This window comes from Rhea pennata, chromosome 1 (genome assembly GCF_028389875.1).
Source record: "Rhea pennata isolate bPtePen1 chromosome 1, bPtePen1.pri, whole genome shotgun sequence".
Taxonomy (NCBI): domain Eukaryota; kingdom Metazoa; phylum Chordata; class Aves; order Rheiformes; family Rheidae; genus Rhea; species Rhea pennata.
Genome location: NC_084663.1, coordinates 216,420,504 through 216,435,003, shown reverse-complemented (window position 1 = coordinate 216,435,003; position 14,500 = coordinate 216,420,504). Strand labels below are relative to the sequence as shown.

At 42.7% G+C, this 14,500-nt stretch overlaps 1 protein-coding gene across 1 annotated transcript; it reads left to right on the top strand.

Moving 5' to 3' along the window:
• Window positions 1-10,358: 10,358 nt before the first annotated feature.
• Window positions 10,359-11,327, top strand: LOC134147567 (olfactory receptor 51Q1-like). The gene has a single exon (XM_062588860.1). The coding sequence runs from the start codon at window positions 10,359-10,361 to the stop codon at window positions 11,325-11,327; it is 969 nt and encodes a 322-aa protein (XP_062444844.1).
• The last annotated feature ends 3,173 nt before the right edge of the window (window positions 11,328-14,500 follow it).

Below are 14,500 nucleotides of genomic sequence, written 5' to 3'. Positions count from 1 at the left end.
AAAACTAAGGACTTCATAGGAGAAGAGATTTGATAAATAAGAAACAGCTTCATATAAAGATGTCTTGGCCTCTCCTTCTTATCCAGGGGATAACAGGTCTCTTACACTGATTTATTAGAGGAATGCTACTCCCTCATATTCCTTGTCAATGCAGGATAACAGTGTAGAACTGCCACTTATAGGAAAAAATTTTCAAAGCACAGAAAGAATATACACTGCTTACGACATTAAAAGCAGCATAAAGTGGTATAGGAGAAAAGAGCAACTATTGAGGCAAGGAAACATATACATAAACCTGAGACTAAGAAGGTAGCTAATCTGCATAATAACTGAATATATGAAAAAGACAAACAAACCTCCAAAAAACTTACCAGTCAAAATAGCCTCTAAGACCTCTGTAAGACCCTGGAACCACTCAGTACAGCAACATCTTGGGGTCAGCTTTAATAGGAAAATCTTCTAACACAGGTGCTGGCACTTGAAAGCACTAATATGCTTGATAAGGTTTAGCTTCTGCCAGCACACATTACCTTAGGAGTAGTGGTTTACTGACAACCAGCTGTGCCCAATTTCTCTCACAAGCCACCATCTCTTACCTGGGGGAACAATTTAGTAGTTTATTTTAAAAGACGTATCTCAGATCAGCCTTGGCCATTTGTAACAAGCTCTTCTTCCTTTACTCTCCTTTGCCTTATTGTTTTAATTTGCTGTACTTCATTGCATGAGATAAAATGGCCAAGAAAGGCCAATTCTAGGATTCTGCTATACACCAATAAATAAATACAAAAGCTTAAGTGCTCATTTCAAAAACAAAGATACAGAAATAAGCGCTATTGTCTCGGAAGAGTAATAACTCCCAAATTAAAAAAAATAAATGCTAGTTGATGGGAGGAAACGATAAGCCTTGCTGCAAAGACCTGAGCACTATAACTGAACCTGAAAGTGAGGTTTGATCACGAGACCCTTGGGAAGCCCCTACCCCCTTGCAGCTAACAGGCAGAACCTTCCCTCTTAAACCACACAGGTTCTGTGATCACAGCCCTGAATGTTTTCATATTTCTTGTGTTGGAAGTGATAGTGAGCAACCATTCCCCATTCAGCTTCTCTGTGCCTTTGCATCTCCATCATATCTCCCTCAGCTCTCTCTTTTCCATGCTGGAGGGTTGCGATCTCCTCACGTCTTGCCGTATGTGTTCCCCCTCCCAGAAGGAGTCACAGCTACAGCAGTATCCCAGACACTTAACACCGTTCTTGGTTTGTTTTCTACTCCTTTATAAGGAATTTCTAATATCTGGTTTGGTTTTGGTACTGCTGATCACTGAAATGATGTTGTCATAAAACTGTCAGAACTTTGACAGCTTGTTCCTGAGAGATAGTTGTTAGCCACGAGCCCGTCATTTTCTGTCTAAAGTATTCTACTTTTTCCCCCAACTGCATCACTTCATATTTATCTAAACTGATTTGTATCTGTTGTTGTATCATACAGTGACTCAGTCTTATTAGGCTCTTCTGCAGATTTCTTCAGCCAGTCCTCTTTTTTCTTGAATAATTTAATATTATCAGCAAATTTGGTCACCCTGGATAAAATAAACTGAAAAGGACAGGCCCCAGTACAGATTCCTGCAGGGGTTTGCTCTCAAGGATAGCCGCGTGCCTCTATCTTATGATTCAATTATTCACCAGTGTGAGGGACTTTGCTCTCGTCTGACAGCTGCTTGTTTGATGAGTTTTGGTGGGGGCCTTATTCAGAGCCTTTGGAAATCTGAGTTGTCAACTGGATCTGTCTCATCTGGAATCTTTTCAGGTCCTTTGAAGACTTTTGATATGCTGGTGAGGCTTTTCTCCATGTTAGAAGAGCTGTGCTGGCCCTTCCCCAGTATTGCATGTTTATCCAAGGGCTGGTTGATTCAATCTTTTATTATCTTCTGCAGTCTTGTCCTGCAGAGATCTCACATTCATGGTTCTACAGTTGTCTAGATCTCCCCAGAAAGCCTTTTCAGTATGAGCCACATGAACGTGTGTCCTGTGTCCCTGAAGGGGTACTTCTATGTGTGATGCTCAGTACAGATGGGGAGACTCTCCCTCTCACTGTAGTACTACCAATATCTTGATAGGACAGGTGAAGGGTGCATCCATATTTGCTCCATCCAGCTAACTTGCCTTGTGCAAGTTGTCTCTGGGGTCTGGGATCGACAGTCTGCTGGGGACTTCCACCCCAAGGTGAGCTGTGGTGAGCTGGCTGCCCTGGGGCGGACAGCAGAGATGTTTCTTGCTGTCCCAGCACATTAAGTCAGGGATTCCTAACCTCATGCTCCAGCTGCTCCTTCTTGGAGGGCAGATTCAACTGAGCAGCTGTGGGGCAGCAAGTTCTGGGTATGCCAAACCCATCTGCCCAATGGTGTCCCACCAGGTCCTAAATGCTGTGGGGGTCATGACGTTCAGAGTCTTGCTTTGGGAAAAAAGGGCACACATTGTGTGTGTAAAGCCAACAAGAACTTATTGTCACTGTAACTGAGATTTTAACAGTCTAACTCAAAAATCACTATTAGTCCAGGTCTAATTATTGCTGAGAAAATAAACAAACAAATACTTACCTACAGAAAAAAAAAGGAAGTCTCAATAATGCAGTTAAAAGTCCTCATTATGTTAGAGTCATAAATATCTCTTTCCACACAGAATAACCACTTGTTACTACCGTCTATATGAAACAATAAACTATGGTTGCAATACACAGTGGTTAGCAAAAGTAAAACAAATCAGCCATAGCCATGGTCAGAATAAAAATTGCTGTTCCTGCTAAATTTAGTAAAAACCAAGATGGAGGCAGATTAAGACAAATTCCTACGAAGTCTGACAAACCTCAGTCCTGAGGTTCTGCAGACTCATAACAAAGCTCATGGCCTATTACAAGCAGCAGTAATACTGTGTTACTGCATTAGTCTCCCTGGAGCTGGAGCTCAGTCTTGGAGTCCTTTAGAAATAAATCAGTGTTTGACTGCAAGAATAACAGTGATAACCCCAAGGTCCCTGAGAGAATATCTAATCTTTTGCTCTTTTCCCTGCAAAAATTACTTAATACACTTTAAAACAGAGTGTAAAGCAGGGGATTTCCTTGATGCAGATAAAAGGAAAGGGATAAAGTGGAGATACATTTTATCTTGGACAGATGCTGTCACTCCAGACCTTTCACTTCAAATACTTGATTGTTCCATCCATCAATGTTTTTGTTGATTAAAAAGTCGAGGAAGATTTTGAAGGTGGTTGTTAAAACTGAAATCAGTGATTACATGCTGAAACTGTTGGATCGCCCTTGGCTGCCTGCTGTGGTGACAGGAGAAAAGAGCTTTTCTTGGCCCAGCTCTTCCCCTCCTCTGCCCAGCAGGGCAGCTCAGCAGCTTGTCCGGCTCAGGAGACACTGCTGGCCTTTAGCGAGAAGGAGCAAGAGGTACCACGGTGCAGGTCTGTCCAGGCAGATAGCTCAGATGGAGAAGGAGACACCTTCACCACTCAGAAGGATGCCGGGCATGCAGGACCTCAGGCTGAGCGGGTGACAACAGAGAGATGGGAAGACCACAGGGGCTAGTTTGGCTTGCTGCTGCTCTGCAGAGACACCTTCAGGACCCAGCCTGTGGAGCAGACCCAGCAGATTTGGAGTTATTTATATATAAACATTCCCCTATGCTTGACACCTGAGACTGTGAACAGCAACTGCTTTTGTATTTTGCTGCTCTCTGCTGATGGAAATATAGGGAGCCCAATATGTGCAATTTAACAATACACCGTTATTTATTTCCCAGGGAACACATGCACATGTTCTGCCTGCCAGAAGCTCCGCAAGACAAATTGCCTCTATTTGATGAAGTACTTTAATATCCTTGAATGGAAGAGGCTATACATATGGAAGTTTACATGCTATCCAGGGAAGAACAAAAACTTGAGTATATTCATATAATAAACAAAGTAAGGAAGGATTAATAGGAAAAATGGAAAATGATAAACAGTGAGAGATATGTGCATGAGGATAGACAGATCCACGGAGAGAGTGATCTTTGTTAAAGTTGCCCCCCCCAATGAAATATCTCAAAAACCTCAAGGTGTTTCCATAGAGGATATAGGCACAGTTTTCTCAGCTCTGTGGTAAGGACAGAATCTCTGGGAACTATGAAACAAGATCCATATTGACCTCTGAATGCACAGATTGGGAAGATAAATCCACAAGCACATGTGAGAGCTTGAAATATGCAGGAGGAAGGCACCTCAGAAGAAAAGCTGAAGAAAATTCCTAAATCCACCGAACTGCAAAATTCTGTATTTCTGCTCTTCTGATTTCTATAGTGAGTAAGGACATTTGGACAACAAATACATTATGTCAGCTTTCAGCAGCCCCAGCTCCAAGCTAGGAGTGCTTTTCCTGACTGGCACCCCAAGCTGGAAGATGCCTGCCTCTGGACCTCCACCCTCACCACCTCTGAGGTGTTCCTGGCTGGCAACACGGCCATGCTCCTGGCCATTCTGTTGGAGTGCGGCCAGCACCAGCCCATGTGCGCTTTCCTCTCCACGTTCTCTGTCCCAGTCCCGTCCTCAGCTTCACCACCACATCTCCATCAGCACTGTGCATGGACTGACTGTGCCTCTCCTTGTCGTGGGGCTGGGCACTGTCTTCATTGCTCTGTTGTGCACTCTGGTCCAAAGGACCATCTTCATTGCCCTGGCCAAGGCTCTTGGCACCTGTGGGTCCTAACTGCGTGTCACAGCAATGTGTGACCTACTGGCTGCCTTCTCCCTTCTAATTCTTCACTTTGGGCACAACATTCCTCACCTTATCTGCATTTTCCTTGCCAAACTGTATGTGCTGGTTGCACCCATACTGTACCCCATCATTTATGGGAAGAAAACCAGTCAGACTTGGGAAACCCTGCTGAAAAAAATTAAGGGAAGTGTTTCCCTGAACAGTCTCCTTGAACAACGTCCTCTCTGATAGAGATTCCATGTATTGACTCAGCTTTTGAGCTAAGCTCCGTTGGGTGAGAGCCATTGCACTGCAGCATTGCATGCAGACATGATCAGTTTGGTGTCAGTATATGCTCAGATCTTAAGGCTAGGAAGAGCCATTATGTATGTATTCTGAGCATTTTTACCCTTACCACTGAATTTCATGTAATACCCCTGCAGTGCTTAGTGATTCCCACTAAAAAAGTTTTCCTTTTGTGCTTCTGTGTCCTGTTCAGGGAAGAACTTTTCTGAGCACAGAAAATGATCTTGATATAGACTGATAGTGACTGATGGGGTGGTGGTGATGGGTTGTCCTAAAGCCTTGGCCCTGTATTTCTTCAGTGTATCTTATAAAACTCCCCTAGAGTGAATGTCCTAACTGTGAAGAAACACACAATCTCACTGAAGTGAGATTAAATTGGACCAGCAATTTTTTTGTCCTTCAACATTCCCTCAAGATCAGCACAAAACAAATGACCTGTCACTTTGTGTCCCTGTGTATCTCAGACTGTTGGGTTACCTCACCTTGTATTTATCAGTGTCTACAGGACACATCTTTTAGGGAGAGTACATAGGCCTGGACAATTTCTGCAGTCCATTCCCCTCATACTGTCCCAGCTTCCATTACTGTTGTGTCAGTGATACTAGCAGTAACCTCCCTGACTACTCCCTAGAATATCTGTTTATGGACCTGTGCCCCTTAATTTGTCTAATCCCCTTTTAAACTTCCTGACACTGTCCTCCTTCATAACCTATTGTGACAATAAGCTCCAGATGTTCACTACCTTATCTGTAAAAGAAGCATTCGTCTTTACTTTAAATTCATTTTATATTGGTTTCAAGTGCTCTGCAGTTCTGGTATCGGTGGGTGACTGCTGTGCATTGAGTTTATCTGCTGCTTTCGTGATTAGAGCTACCTGCTCAAGCTGACCCTGCTTGAGGAAGGGATTGGACCTGATGATCTCCAGAGGTCCCTTCCTACTCCAGCTGTTTTGTGATTTTGTGCAATTTGGTCATACCCCCCATATCTTCTCCAGATCAGAGATTCTCAGCTTTTCTAGCGTCTCTTCCATAGGCAGCTGCCCCCCCCCAAATAACTTCAGCTCTAACTCCATGTTCTCTAATTCTGCCTCATCCTTCTCCAGATGTGGGCACCAGCCCTGCACACACTACTCCAGAGGCTGACACAACAAGGTTTTATATACTGGTCCCATAGGTCCTCTAACAATGCCAGCTTGGCAGCAATCTTTCACTGGCCACATAAACAAAAAAAAAAAAAAAAAAGTGACTTTTTGCCAGACTGGTGTGACTCCTGCCACAAAATAATCATAGCAAGGAGAGAATTGTGCCATTTGTATGGCACAATACTGAGATAGGAATCTGTATTTACTGGGTGTATTTCATTTGATAAATACTATGTCAGAATTTTAGCAGAGACATCAATAAAGTCATCAGTAAAACAACCTAAACAGGTACTGGAAGTGACTAGTTCTGCCACAGGCTGGTTGTCTAATTTCTCTGATGCATCATCCATCTCATGCTGAGCTTGTGTTACTGTGGGAACACTGCTACCGGTAGCCGGGGTAGCATTAATGCAAAACTACTTTATGAATGATTGTAATATACTGCAATTTTGAGAATGTGCAAAAAGGGAGATACATTCCAAGAAAATTTCTTGGATGTCCTTCCACTGGAGCAAGAACATTATGTGTTTAACTCATCTCTACCATCAGAATTGTCTTGTGCGTCAGCTTCAAGGATGAGGGAGAGTGTTCTTGCTGACCGTGTTCCTTAAATTCATCTGGATCCAAACTAGGAACAGAAAGAACAGCAATCCTTTAGCACCTAATGGAAAAATGGTCAGAAAGATGTTGGTGCCAGTGTCCAATCAGAGAAGAAATACACCTGGACTCAGCCAAGGTGTCTGAAACATCTCCTGCTATCCAGTCCACTCTTACCAGTGTTATAAACTAATATGTTATTTTCAGTTGTTGTTACAGTGTGTTCGTATTAGAACATAAATAATTGAACAGAGAAGCGAAGAAAACAACCCGCTGAAGTCAGAGGTGCCTGCCTCTGCCATGCCATGTGGCCAGGATCATTGATAACCTAGCAGGAGCAAGGGTGCCTTATATCCTAAAGTTCAGACTGTCCATGCTTTACCTGGGACAAGCCCTGGCTGAATTCAGATATGTAATTCTTAGCTATTGGTTCCAAGTTTTTTCTCTGCCACGTACAGTCTAAAGACACCTGAATTCAACTGATGCCTACAGGTTTGACAGCAAAGATCCAGAGGCGCTTACACCTCATGCAGCTCAGCGTATTTATAGGCATTTGAGTCTGTGTGTCTAGTGCAGGAAAGCTGTTCCAGATCTCTGATTGCTTGTGATGCCCTCCCTGAACTTTCTCTGTTTCACATATACTTTTGAGATCAATGAAGCAGAACTGCACAAGATCAGGGTAAAGGTTAGGTTTATACAGCAGTATAAGGATGTTCCCTGATGGTGTTCCCTGATGTTTATTCCTGTCTTAACCATTATTTGCACTTTTTCCCCCCCCTCAGCTTCTGAGCACTGACCATGGAGCTACTCAGCAAACCTGTCCATGTCTTGGAAACTCCTTGCACTCAGCAACATTTCATGGGCACTGTGAGAGCAGCCCCAGGCTTTAACACAGCTGAGAGACGGAGGCCTGGAACTTTGCATTAGTACATTCGTAACGGGTAGAGGGTGAGGAAAAGGAGCCATGGAGGACTGCAACAGTGCTTGTGCACCAGCACCTCCACCAGTAGGTAATGTCACTGGAAGGTTCTCATTTGTCAAGGGTCAGTAAATCACTTCCCAGGTTTTACTCTGATGTTGGGTGTTTAGGATCCCTCTGGCTCAAAGGAAGTAGTGTTTGCAGTTTTTCTTCATGTGTTAACAGTGCTTTTACATCTATGGAGGCTGTGTGGCCAGTGGGGACCGTGAGTGGGAACTGTGTCGTTCGTGTCCCCTACCCAGTGGGGAGTTGAAGGCACAATGAATCCCTTAGTTTCTATTACCTTTGGCTTGTCTGCAGCTCTTCACAGCAACACTTTGCTTCCCAGGGACGCTCTGGTTCTGCCTGAGGATTGCTCACAATGCTCATTCTCAGCAGTGTTTTGCCAGGAAAACATTATAAATAGCTCTGTGTGAGCAGCACAGGGAGGAAGTACCTTGGCCTTGATTCTTCAGTTCTTTCAGAAGCTTGCATTCTTGGCAGGACTAAGGTTTTCAATGCATTGAGAAGAAAGACTAATATGATCTTTAATTCCACATAAGCATAGCACCACTAAGATGCGGAAGCACAACAAAAAGCTGAAATGACAGATATTGTTTGTAAGTTTCCATTCAGATTTCTACCTTTATATTTATTTCTTCCTGTTGCTACTTGCTCATTTTTTCCACAGTTCATAGATCTGTAGATTTTAGGGTCAGAAGGGACCAGTGAAGTTACTTGGGTTTAATTCCACAGTTCAAAAATAAAGTAGACCAACTGAAGATAGGTTGGGGATATGCCGCAAGAATGAAGCCTGACCTGGAAATTTTAAAGGAGCTTGGATTGTGTAGGTTAAAGAACAAAAGACCAAAGATAACCATCTTTCGGTTATCAGAGCTGTGGAAAAGGGAATAAACTCTTCTTTGCAACCGCTGTGGGTAGGGCCAGGAAGGATGGGTCAGGTCTCTGCAGGAAGAGAGGGTCAACATAGGAGCAGAGTGAAGGCAGCGAAGCAGGGCACTAGATTGCCTAGGGAGGATGCCGATTTGCCATTGCTGGCACTTTTAAAACCAGATTGAGCAGGTTTCTGTCAGGAGTGGCATGGCATAGGTGGATCCTGCCTTCGGGCAGGCAGTGGACTAGGGTGCTGTTCCTCCATGGCTGATCAATGGCTACTGGTGGTTCGTCGGAGATGGGAAAGTGGTCTCACGCGGGCCCTTTCAGGCATATTTTCTACTAATGTGGTGATCACATTTTACTGGCGTTAAATCAGTGACCTCATTTTGAACTGAAATTTCATCCAGTGGCCCTTTGAAGACTTTAGGCAGAAGAGAATCTGTAGCTTCTAAGCTTGGTTGCTCCCACTGGATAATGCTAAATCACGTCTAAAAAGTGCCCCTAGCTTTAATTTAGCTACCAAATCTTTTAGCCTTCAAGAGATAAAACTTCTCCAACCTCCCCTGCCATATCAAAGGGTGTTCTGTTTTCAGAAATCTCTTCATCTTGAAGGTATTAGCAGGCAGTAATCAACTTGCTTCCTCACCACAACAGCAAATCCATTACCATGTTTTAAGTCAGTTTTACCTGCTTAGCATAAAATAAGAACTTAGTGCCTGTTACGGCTTTTTCAGATTGATACTGCTGTGTCTTGTTTTATTTCACTGCTGTTCAAAAGATGTTCAGATTAGAAATCTTGCATAACTGCCAGGTACTTACAAAATTTTCCATGGATAAAATAAACACACAGAATTTCCGGCGTTTCAGTGTGGTTGCACATTGTATTTATGAAAACAATACATTTCTCCTGTCAGCTGTTTCTCCAAGAATCTGCTCTAAACCATGAGCGATCAACACAGATACTTGGAGGACATTCCTGGCTGTGCTACCTCTACGACGAGTGTGTGATCAACAGCTCTGGGAGCTTCAGTTCCTCAGTCATTGAGGGCTCCTTGAAGCCAAGGTATAAAAGTGTGTTATTTGGGAAGAGGGAGGAGAAGACAGAGGGCAACTGGCATGAAACTGCATCACATCTTGCAGTGGGATCAGGAAGTCATCAGGACACAGTCTAAAGAATTGACAGCACTTCTAAATTCACCATTTAAAGAGAACTTCCTACTTATTTCTGGAGTGAAAAACTGTATCAATGACACAAGAGTCTTCTGACTCCATTAAGTCGAAGCCCTAGAACACCAAAGGTGCAGGTGAAATTATGTTATCGTTGCTTAACCTGGTACATTTGATTGCTTGGTATTTATCTGGGGGACAATTACAAACTTTTCTCCTTTTTCCTAAAATAATAATGTTTGTAATAACAGTAACATCACATATTGACATTGACAATAGTAATAAGTAAATGAAGAAATTATCAGGCTGCCATGCTCTATGGTATTTATTGTTGTCATTGCAAAGTGCAGTGATGGTATCTTTCTATGCTATGTTTCTGTATCATCATGCTTTCACGTGCACAATGATTTGTACTGCAGCACTTTGAAAGTGCCAGTGCATGTAACATGACTCTATTTGCTTAGATTTTGCTGATTTATGATCTGGGGTTATTTCTAGGTTGTGTATTTTTCTTCGGTTCACTGATTACAGGCTTATCTCACCTTTTTGTGCTTCAGTTCATCATGTTGTGTTGCAGTAAGACCAGTTCTTCTCAGCTGACATTCATCCTGACAGGCGTCCCGGGGCTGGAGGCTGCCCACATCTGGCTCTCCATCCCTTTCACTTGTATTTACGTTGTGGCACTGGTGGGGAATTGCACAATCCTCTTTGTCATCGGGACCGACCCAAGCCTCCACGAGCCCATGTACAGTTTCCTCTCCATGCTGGCCATCACGGATTTGGGGCTGTCTCTGTCTACAATGCCAACTGTGATGGGTGTTTTCTGGGCCAACCACAGGGAAATCAGTTTCGATGCTTGTTTTGCTCAGGGCTATTTTGTTCATTCATTCTCTTTCATGGAGTCTTCAGTGCTTCTGGCCATGGCCTTTGATCGCTATGTGGCCATCTGCTACCCGCTGAGATATGCCTCCATCCTCACCAGCACCAGGATAGCCAAGATCGGGCTGGCTGTCATGTGCAGATGTCTCTTAGGGGTGCTCCCATCCCTCCTCCTGCTAAGAAGGTTGCCCTTCTGCCGGTCCCATGTGCTCTCCCACTCCTACTGCCTGCACCAGGACATGATCAAGCTGGCATGTGCAGATGTCACATTCAATAGCCTGTATAGTTTAGTGGTGGTCATTCTTGTGGTGGTATTAGATCCATTGCTAATAGTTTTGTCATATATGCTGATTGCTAAGGCAGTTGTGAGCATTGCATCCCCAGAGGAGCATCTCAAGGTTTTCAACAGCTGCTTGTCCCACATCCTGGCAGTCCTAGTACTGTACATCCCCATGGCTGGCTTGTCCATGGTTCACCGTTTTGGCAAACATGCTTCCCCTCTTGTTCACATCCTCATGGCCAACATCTACCTGATGGTCCCCCCTGTGCTGAACCCCATCATCTACAGCATAAAAGCTAAACAGATCCACAGGGGTGTCCTCAGAGTCCTCACGCCAAAAAGGTTCTTCTCCTTGTGGCAACACGGGACCTGAGAGATGTCCTTGACAGAGGTCACCGCTCTGGAGAATGCTCACTTAATATAATGATCCAGATATCAATTCATCATTTGGAAAGTGCTTTTGCTTCACCTCACATAGGGCACCCACTCAATGCAGCTATTAACTGTTATTCATATCCATACATCAATAATCATTCATCAGAAATCCCAGTGCATGAAGTGAGTGGAGCCTGTGACTGAGTCTCTCCCTCTGTTTGGGATGAGCAGTGTTCATCTCGATTCCATCCTTGTGGCAGCTGTGGGCTTTTGCAGATTCATGGACTGTAAGCGACCATTAGAGCATTTTATAGCCCACAGTTTCCTGTAGTTATTCCTATCCAGTGACTCCTTTAAATGCTTTTCATTTTAAGTGCCTGAATAATGCTAACTCTTCCATCTAAGGACTGCACAACCAGTCACAAGCCAATTTCAGTGCCAGTGCAATAGTCATGCATGAGTATTCGGTATTTATCTTGTTGATTTGCTGCATTAGAGGCTTGATCTATTTGAGATGATTTTGATGAGAAGCTTTACATGAAAACGGAAACTTAAATCATCTGTATACATCAACATATTCTCTACTCACTCCACTTTCCAGCTCATTCTGCTCATGAAATCCATATTTTTAATACTTCCCTTAGTTTGCCACATGTAACTCACAGTGCTTTGTTCCTGCAGCTTTTCATGATGAGCCGTGATGTTTGATGTTCTTGTTCTCTCATTTCTTTTTCCCATCCTGTCCTTTGAGTCAAAGATCTTGGGTGGTATTTTGATTCTACACCTTAAATATCATATTAAATTCTCTGACCTATTCTTCAAACTACAGCAAAAATACAAACAACAAATACTACCAATAATAATTCTTTCTGTTCTGGTGCTGAATGACAGAGATGGCTTTACAACAAAAATGTTAAATGACAAAGAAATATCAAAGTTTCAATCACAGACTTTTCAGATAAACAGATATCAGTGCTGGACTTCTGTGCCATTTTGATGGTGTGCCTCTAATTTTTATATATATAGATCAGTCATATGACTATCCATAAATAAGGAATTAAAGGATTATTTAATGGCTGTGATTCAAATATAGCTCTGTTACTTGTGAAAACCTAGTTCCTAATTCTTTAAATTCTTTAGCCGGATGAGAAGGCTGCAAAGAGAGGCAAGTGCTAGCAAACAAAACAGATACACCAAGAGAAAAGGTTTCTAGTTGTACAAAATGACACGTCCTGAATTAATGGTATATATTTAGAGTAAGAAAAAGCTTTTAATGGGCTTGGGCTGGTTAGTAGAAATCTCTTTGGAGAGACAAGTGATGGGAAACACAGGAAGGAAAAAGTTGAAGAGTGTGAAAAATGGGGTGAAGACAACATTGAGAACATTCTGGAGACTATTGAGAGTATTCATTCAGGGCATCTCAGTGGAGGACTGTGGTGGCCCCAGGAAGGAGAGACAGACAAAAAGTGTGGAAGGAGAAGGGATGTTGTTCAAAGAACAACAATCTGAGAGAACATTTTGCTCTTTTGTTTGTTTTACAGCAAGTATTCTGTTTACACAAATAAAAATAAGAAGAAAGGGCATGTAAAATACGGAATTGCTCAGTGAAAGAGACTGTATTTTTCATCATACGCATTTCATGGTTGTGGAGGACATGCTTTGTAGGTTGTGTGCAGTCAGCTATAAAACACTATCAATATCTCTAAAATTCAGTGCTGATAGTCAGTGAACATTTCCTATCAATAATACCTATCTGTGGAGCTTCAAAAGACTGATTCCTCCAAGTTTAGGAGAATTCTGTGTAGCTGCAGGAGATGCAAATAAAGGCAAGGGTTTTGCAGGGCACGTGGCACATGGTTTTGCAGCTGGTCAGCTGCCACAGGACCTCCTCTGCCAGAGCTGGGCAACGGGCCCTGCCAGGAATGGAGGAAGCAGAACTAAATGCATCAGCATTTTTCAGTAACTTTATCTATTTCTGTTAATTTACTCCAGTGTTAGATCTACCTTTTATTTTTGACTCAGAGGACCACTTGTGACAGCTGAGACTATGGGTCTGATGTTATCTGCGACTTTGGCTCTAAAAGTTTCCCAGAACATTCTGGCCTCCACACAATTTATTTCAGTGGCGTGGAGAGCTTTCAGAAAGAGTCTGGTACGGGGTGAAGTGCTTTTAGAGACAGGGAGTTCACCCTCTGTGGTCACTTGTTCCAGTAGTTAATTACAGTTTTCGGTTAAAGATCACACTTTGTTTTACCTCAAACCTTTTGTTCTGTTGTTCCAACCTACAGTCTTAGGTCTTTCCTCCTACATGAAACAGCCCCCTTTCTTTCAGAAGTCCCTGACACACATGCAGACTTTAAGTAATGAGCAAGTTCACCAATTTGAGCTGGGGCTGAAAGGACCTAATTTAAAATCTGTGCAGTGCAGGTGGAGGTTCCTCTTGGGCTGTCTGCAGTAATGGTTGGTCTCTAAATAGGAGATAAAATAAATGTGCTGGTCTGCTGGATCAGTCAGGAGGTGCCAACGTAGGAGATCCCCTTTGAAGAAAAGGGGATGCGAAGTCGCTAGAGCCATTTAATGTGCAAGACATTCTCCAAGGAATGCCAAGATGAGTCAGGCTTCTCCAATAGTTTCTCAGGCTCAAATATCTTTTAATGCTGTAATGCCATGATGTTGTAATTTCTAAATCTGTTCTTGCCTTTCACTGAAGTCTTTATTTTTTGTTTGAGTGAAGGTCATGTTAATTTTTTTTCGGCTGTGCTTAGTTTTTGTTCATTTCAAAGAAAAATAAAATACTTTGAGGAGCCACTTCGCACTTTTTTGAGAAACAAATAATGTTTCATGTTCCAACAGCAATAATAATGATTATAAAAATCTTCCCATATCTGTATAAATAGTATAACTCCCATGCTCTTAGAAGGTAAATTATTCATTATCTGGATTATTTCAGATATAAGGTTTATGGTATCAATCACAACAATGCACTGAAAACTTGTCAGTTCAGATGTTAGGAATTTATAACTGCATTTTTCACTAGACTGTGCACTTTTTCTTCAATTTTTGAGCCATAATCAATTTTCCACCTTAACTAGATAAATGACATCTTCCAAGCAAATGGACACCAGGCCTCTGTGCAAAAAAATTAGCAGGTTTGCTCCATTTAATGCACAA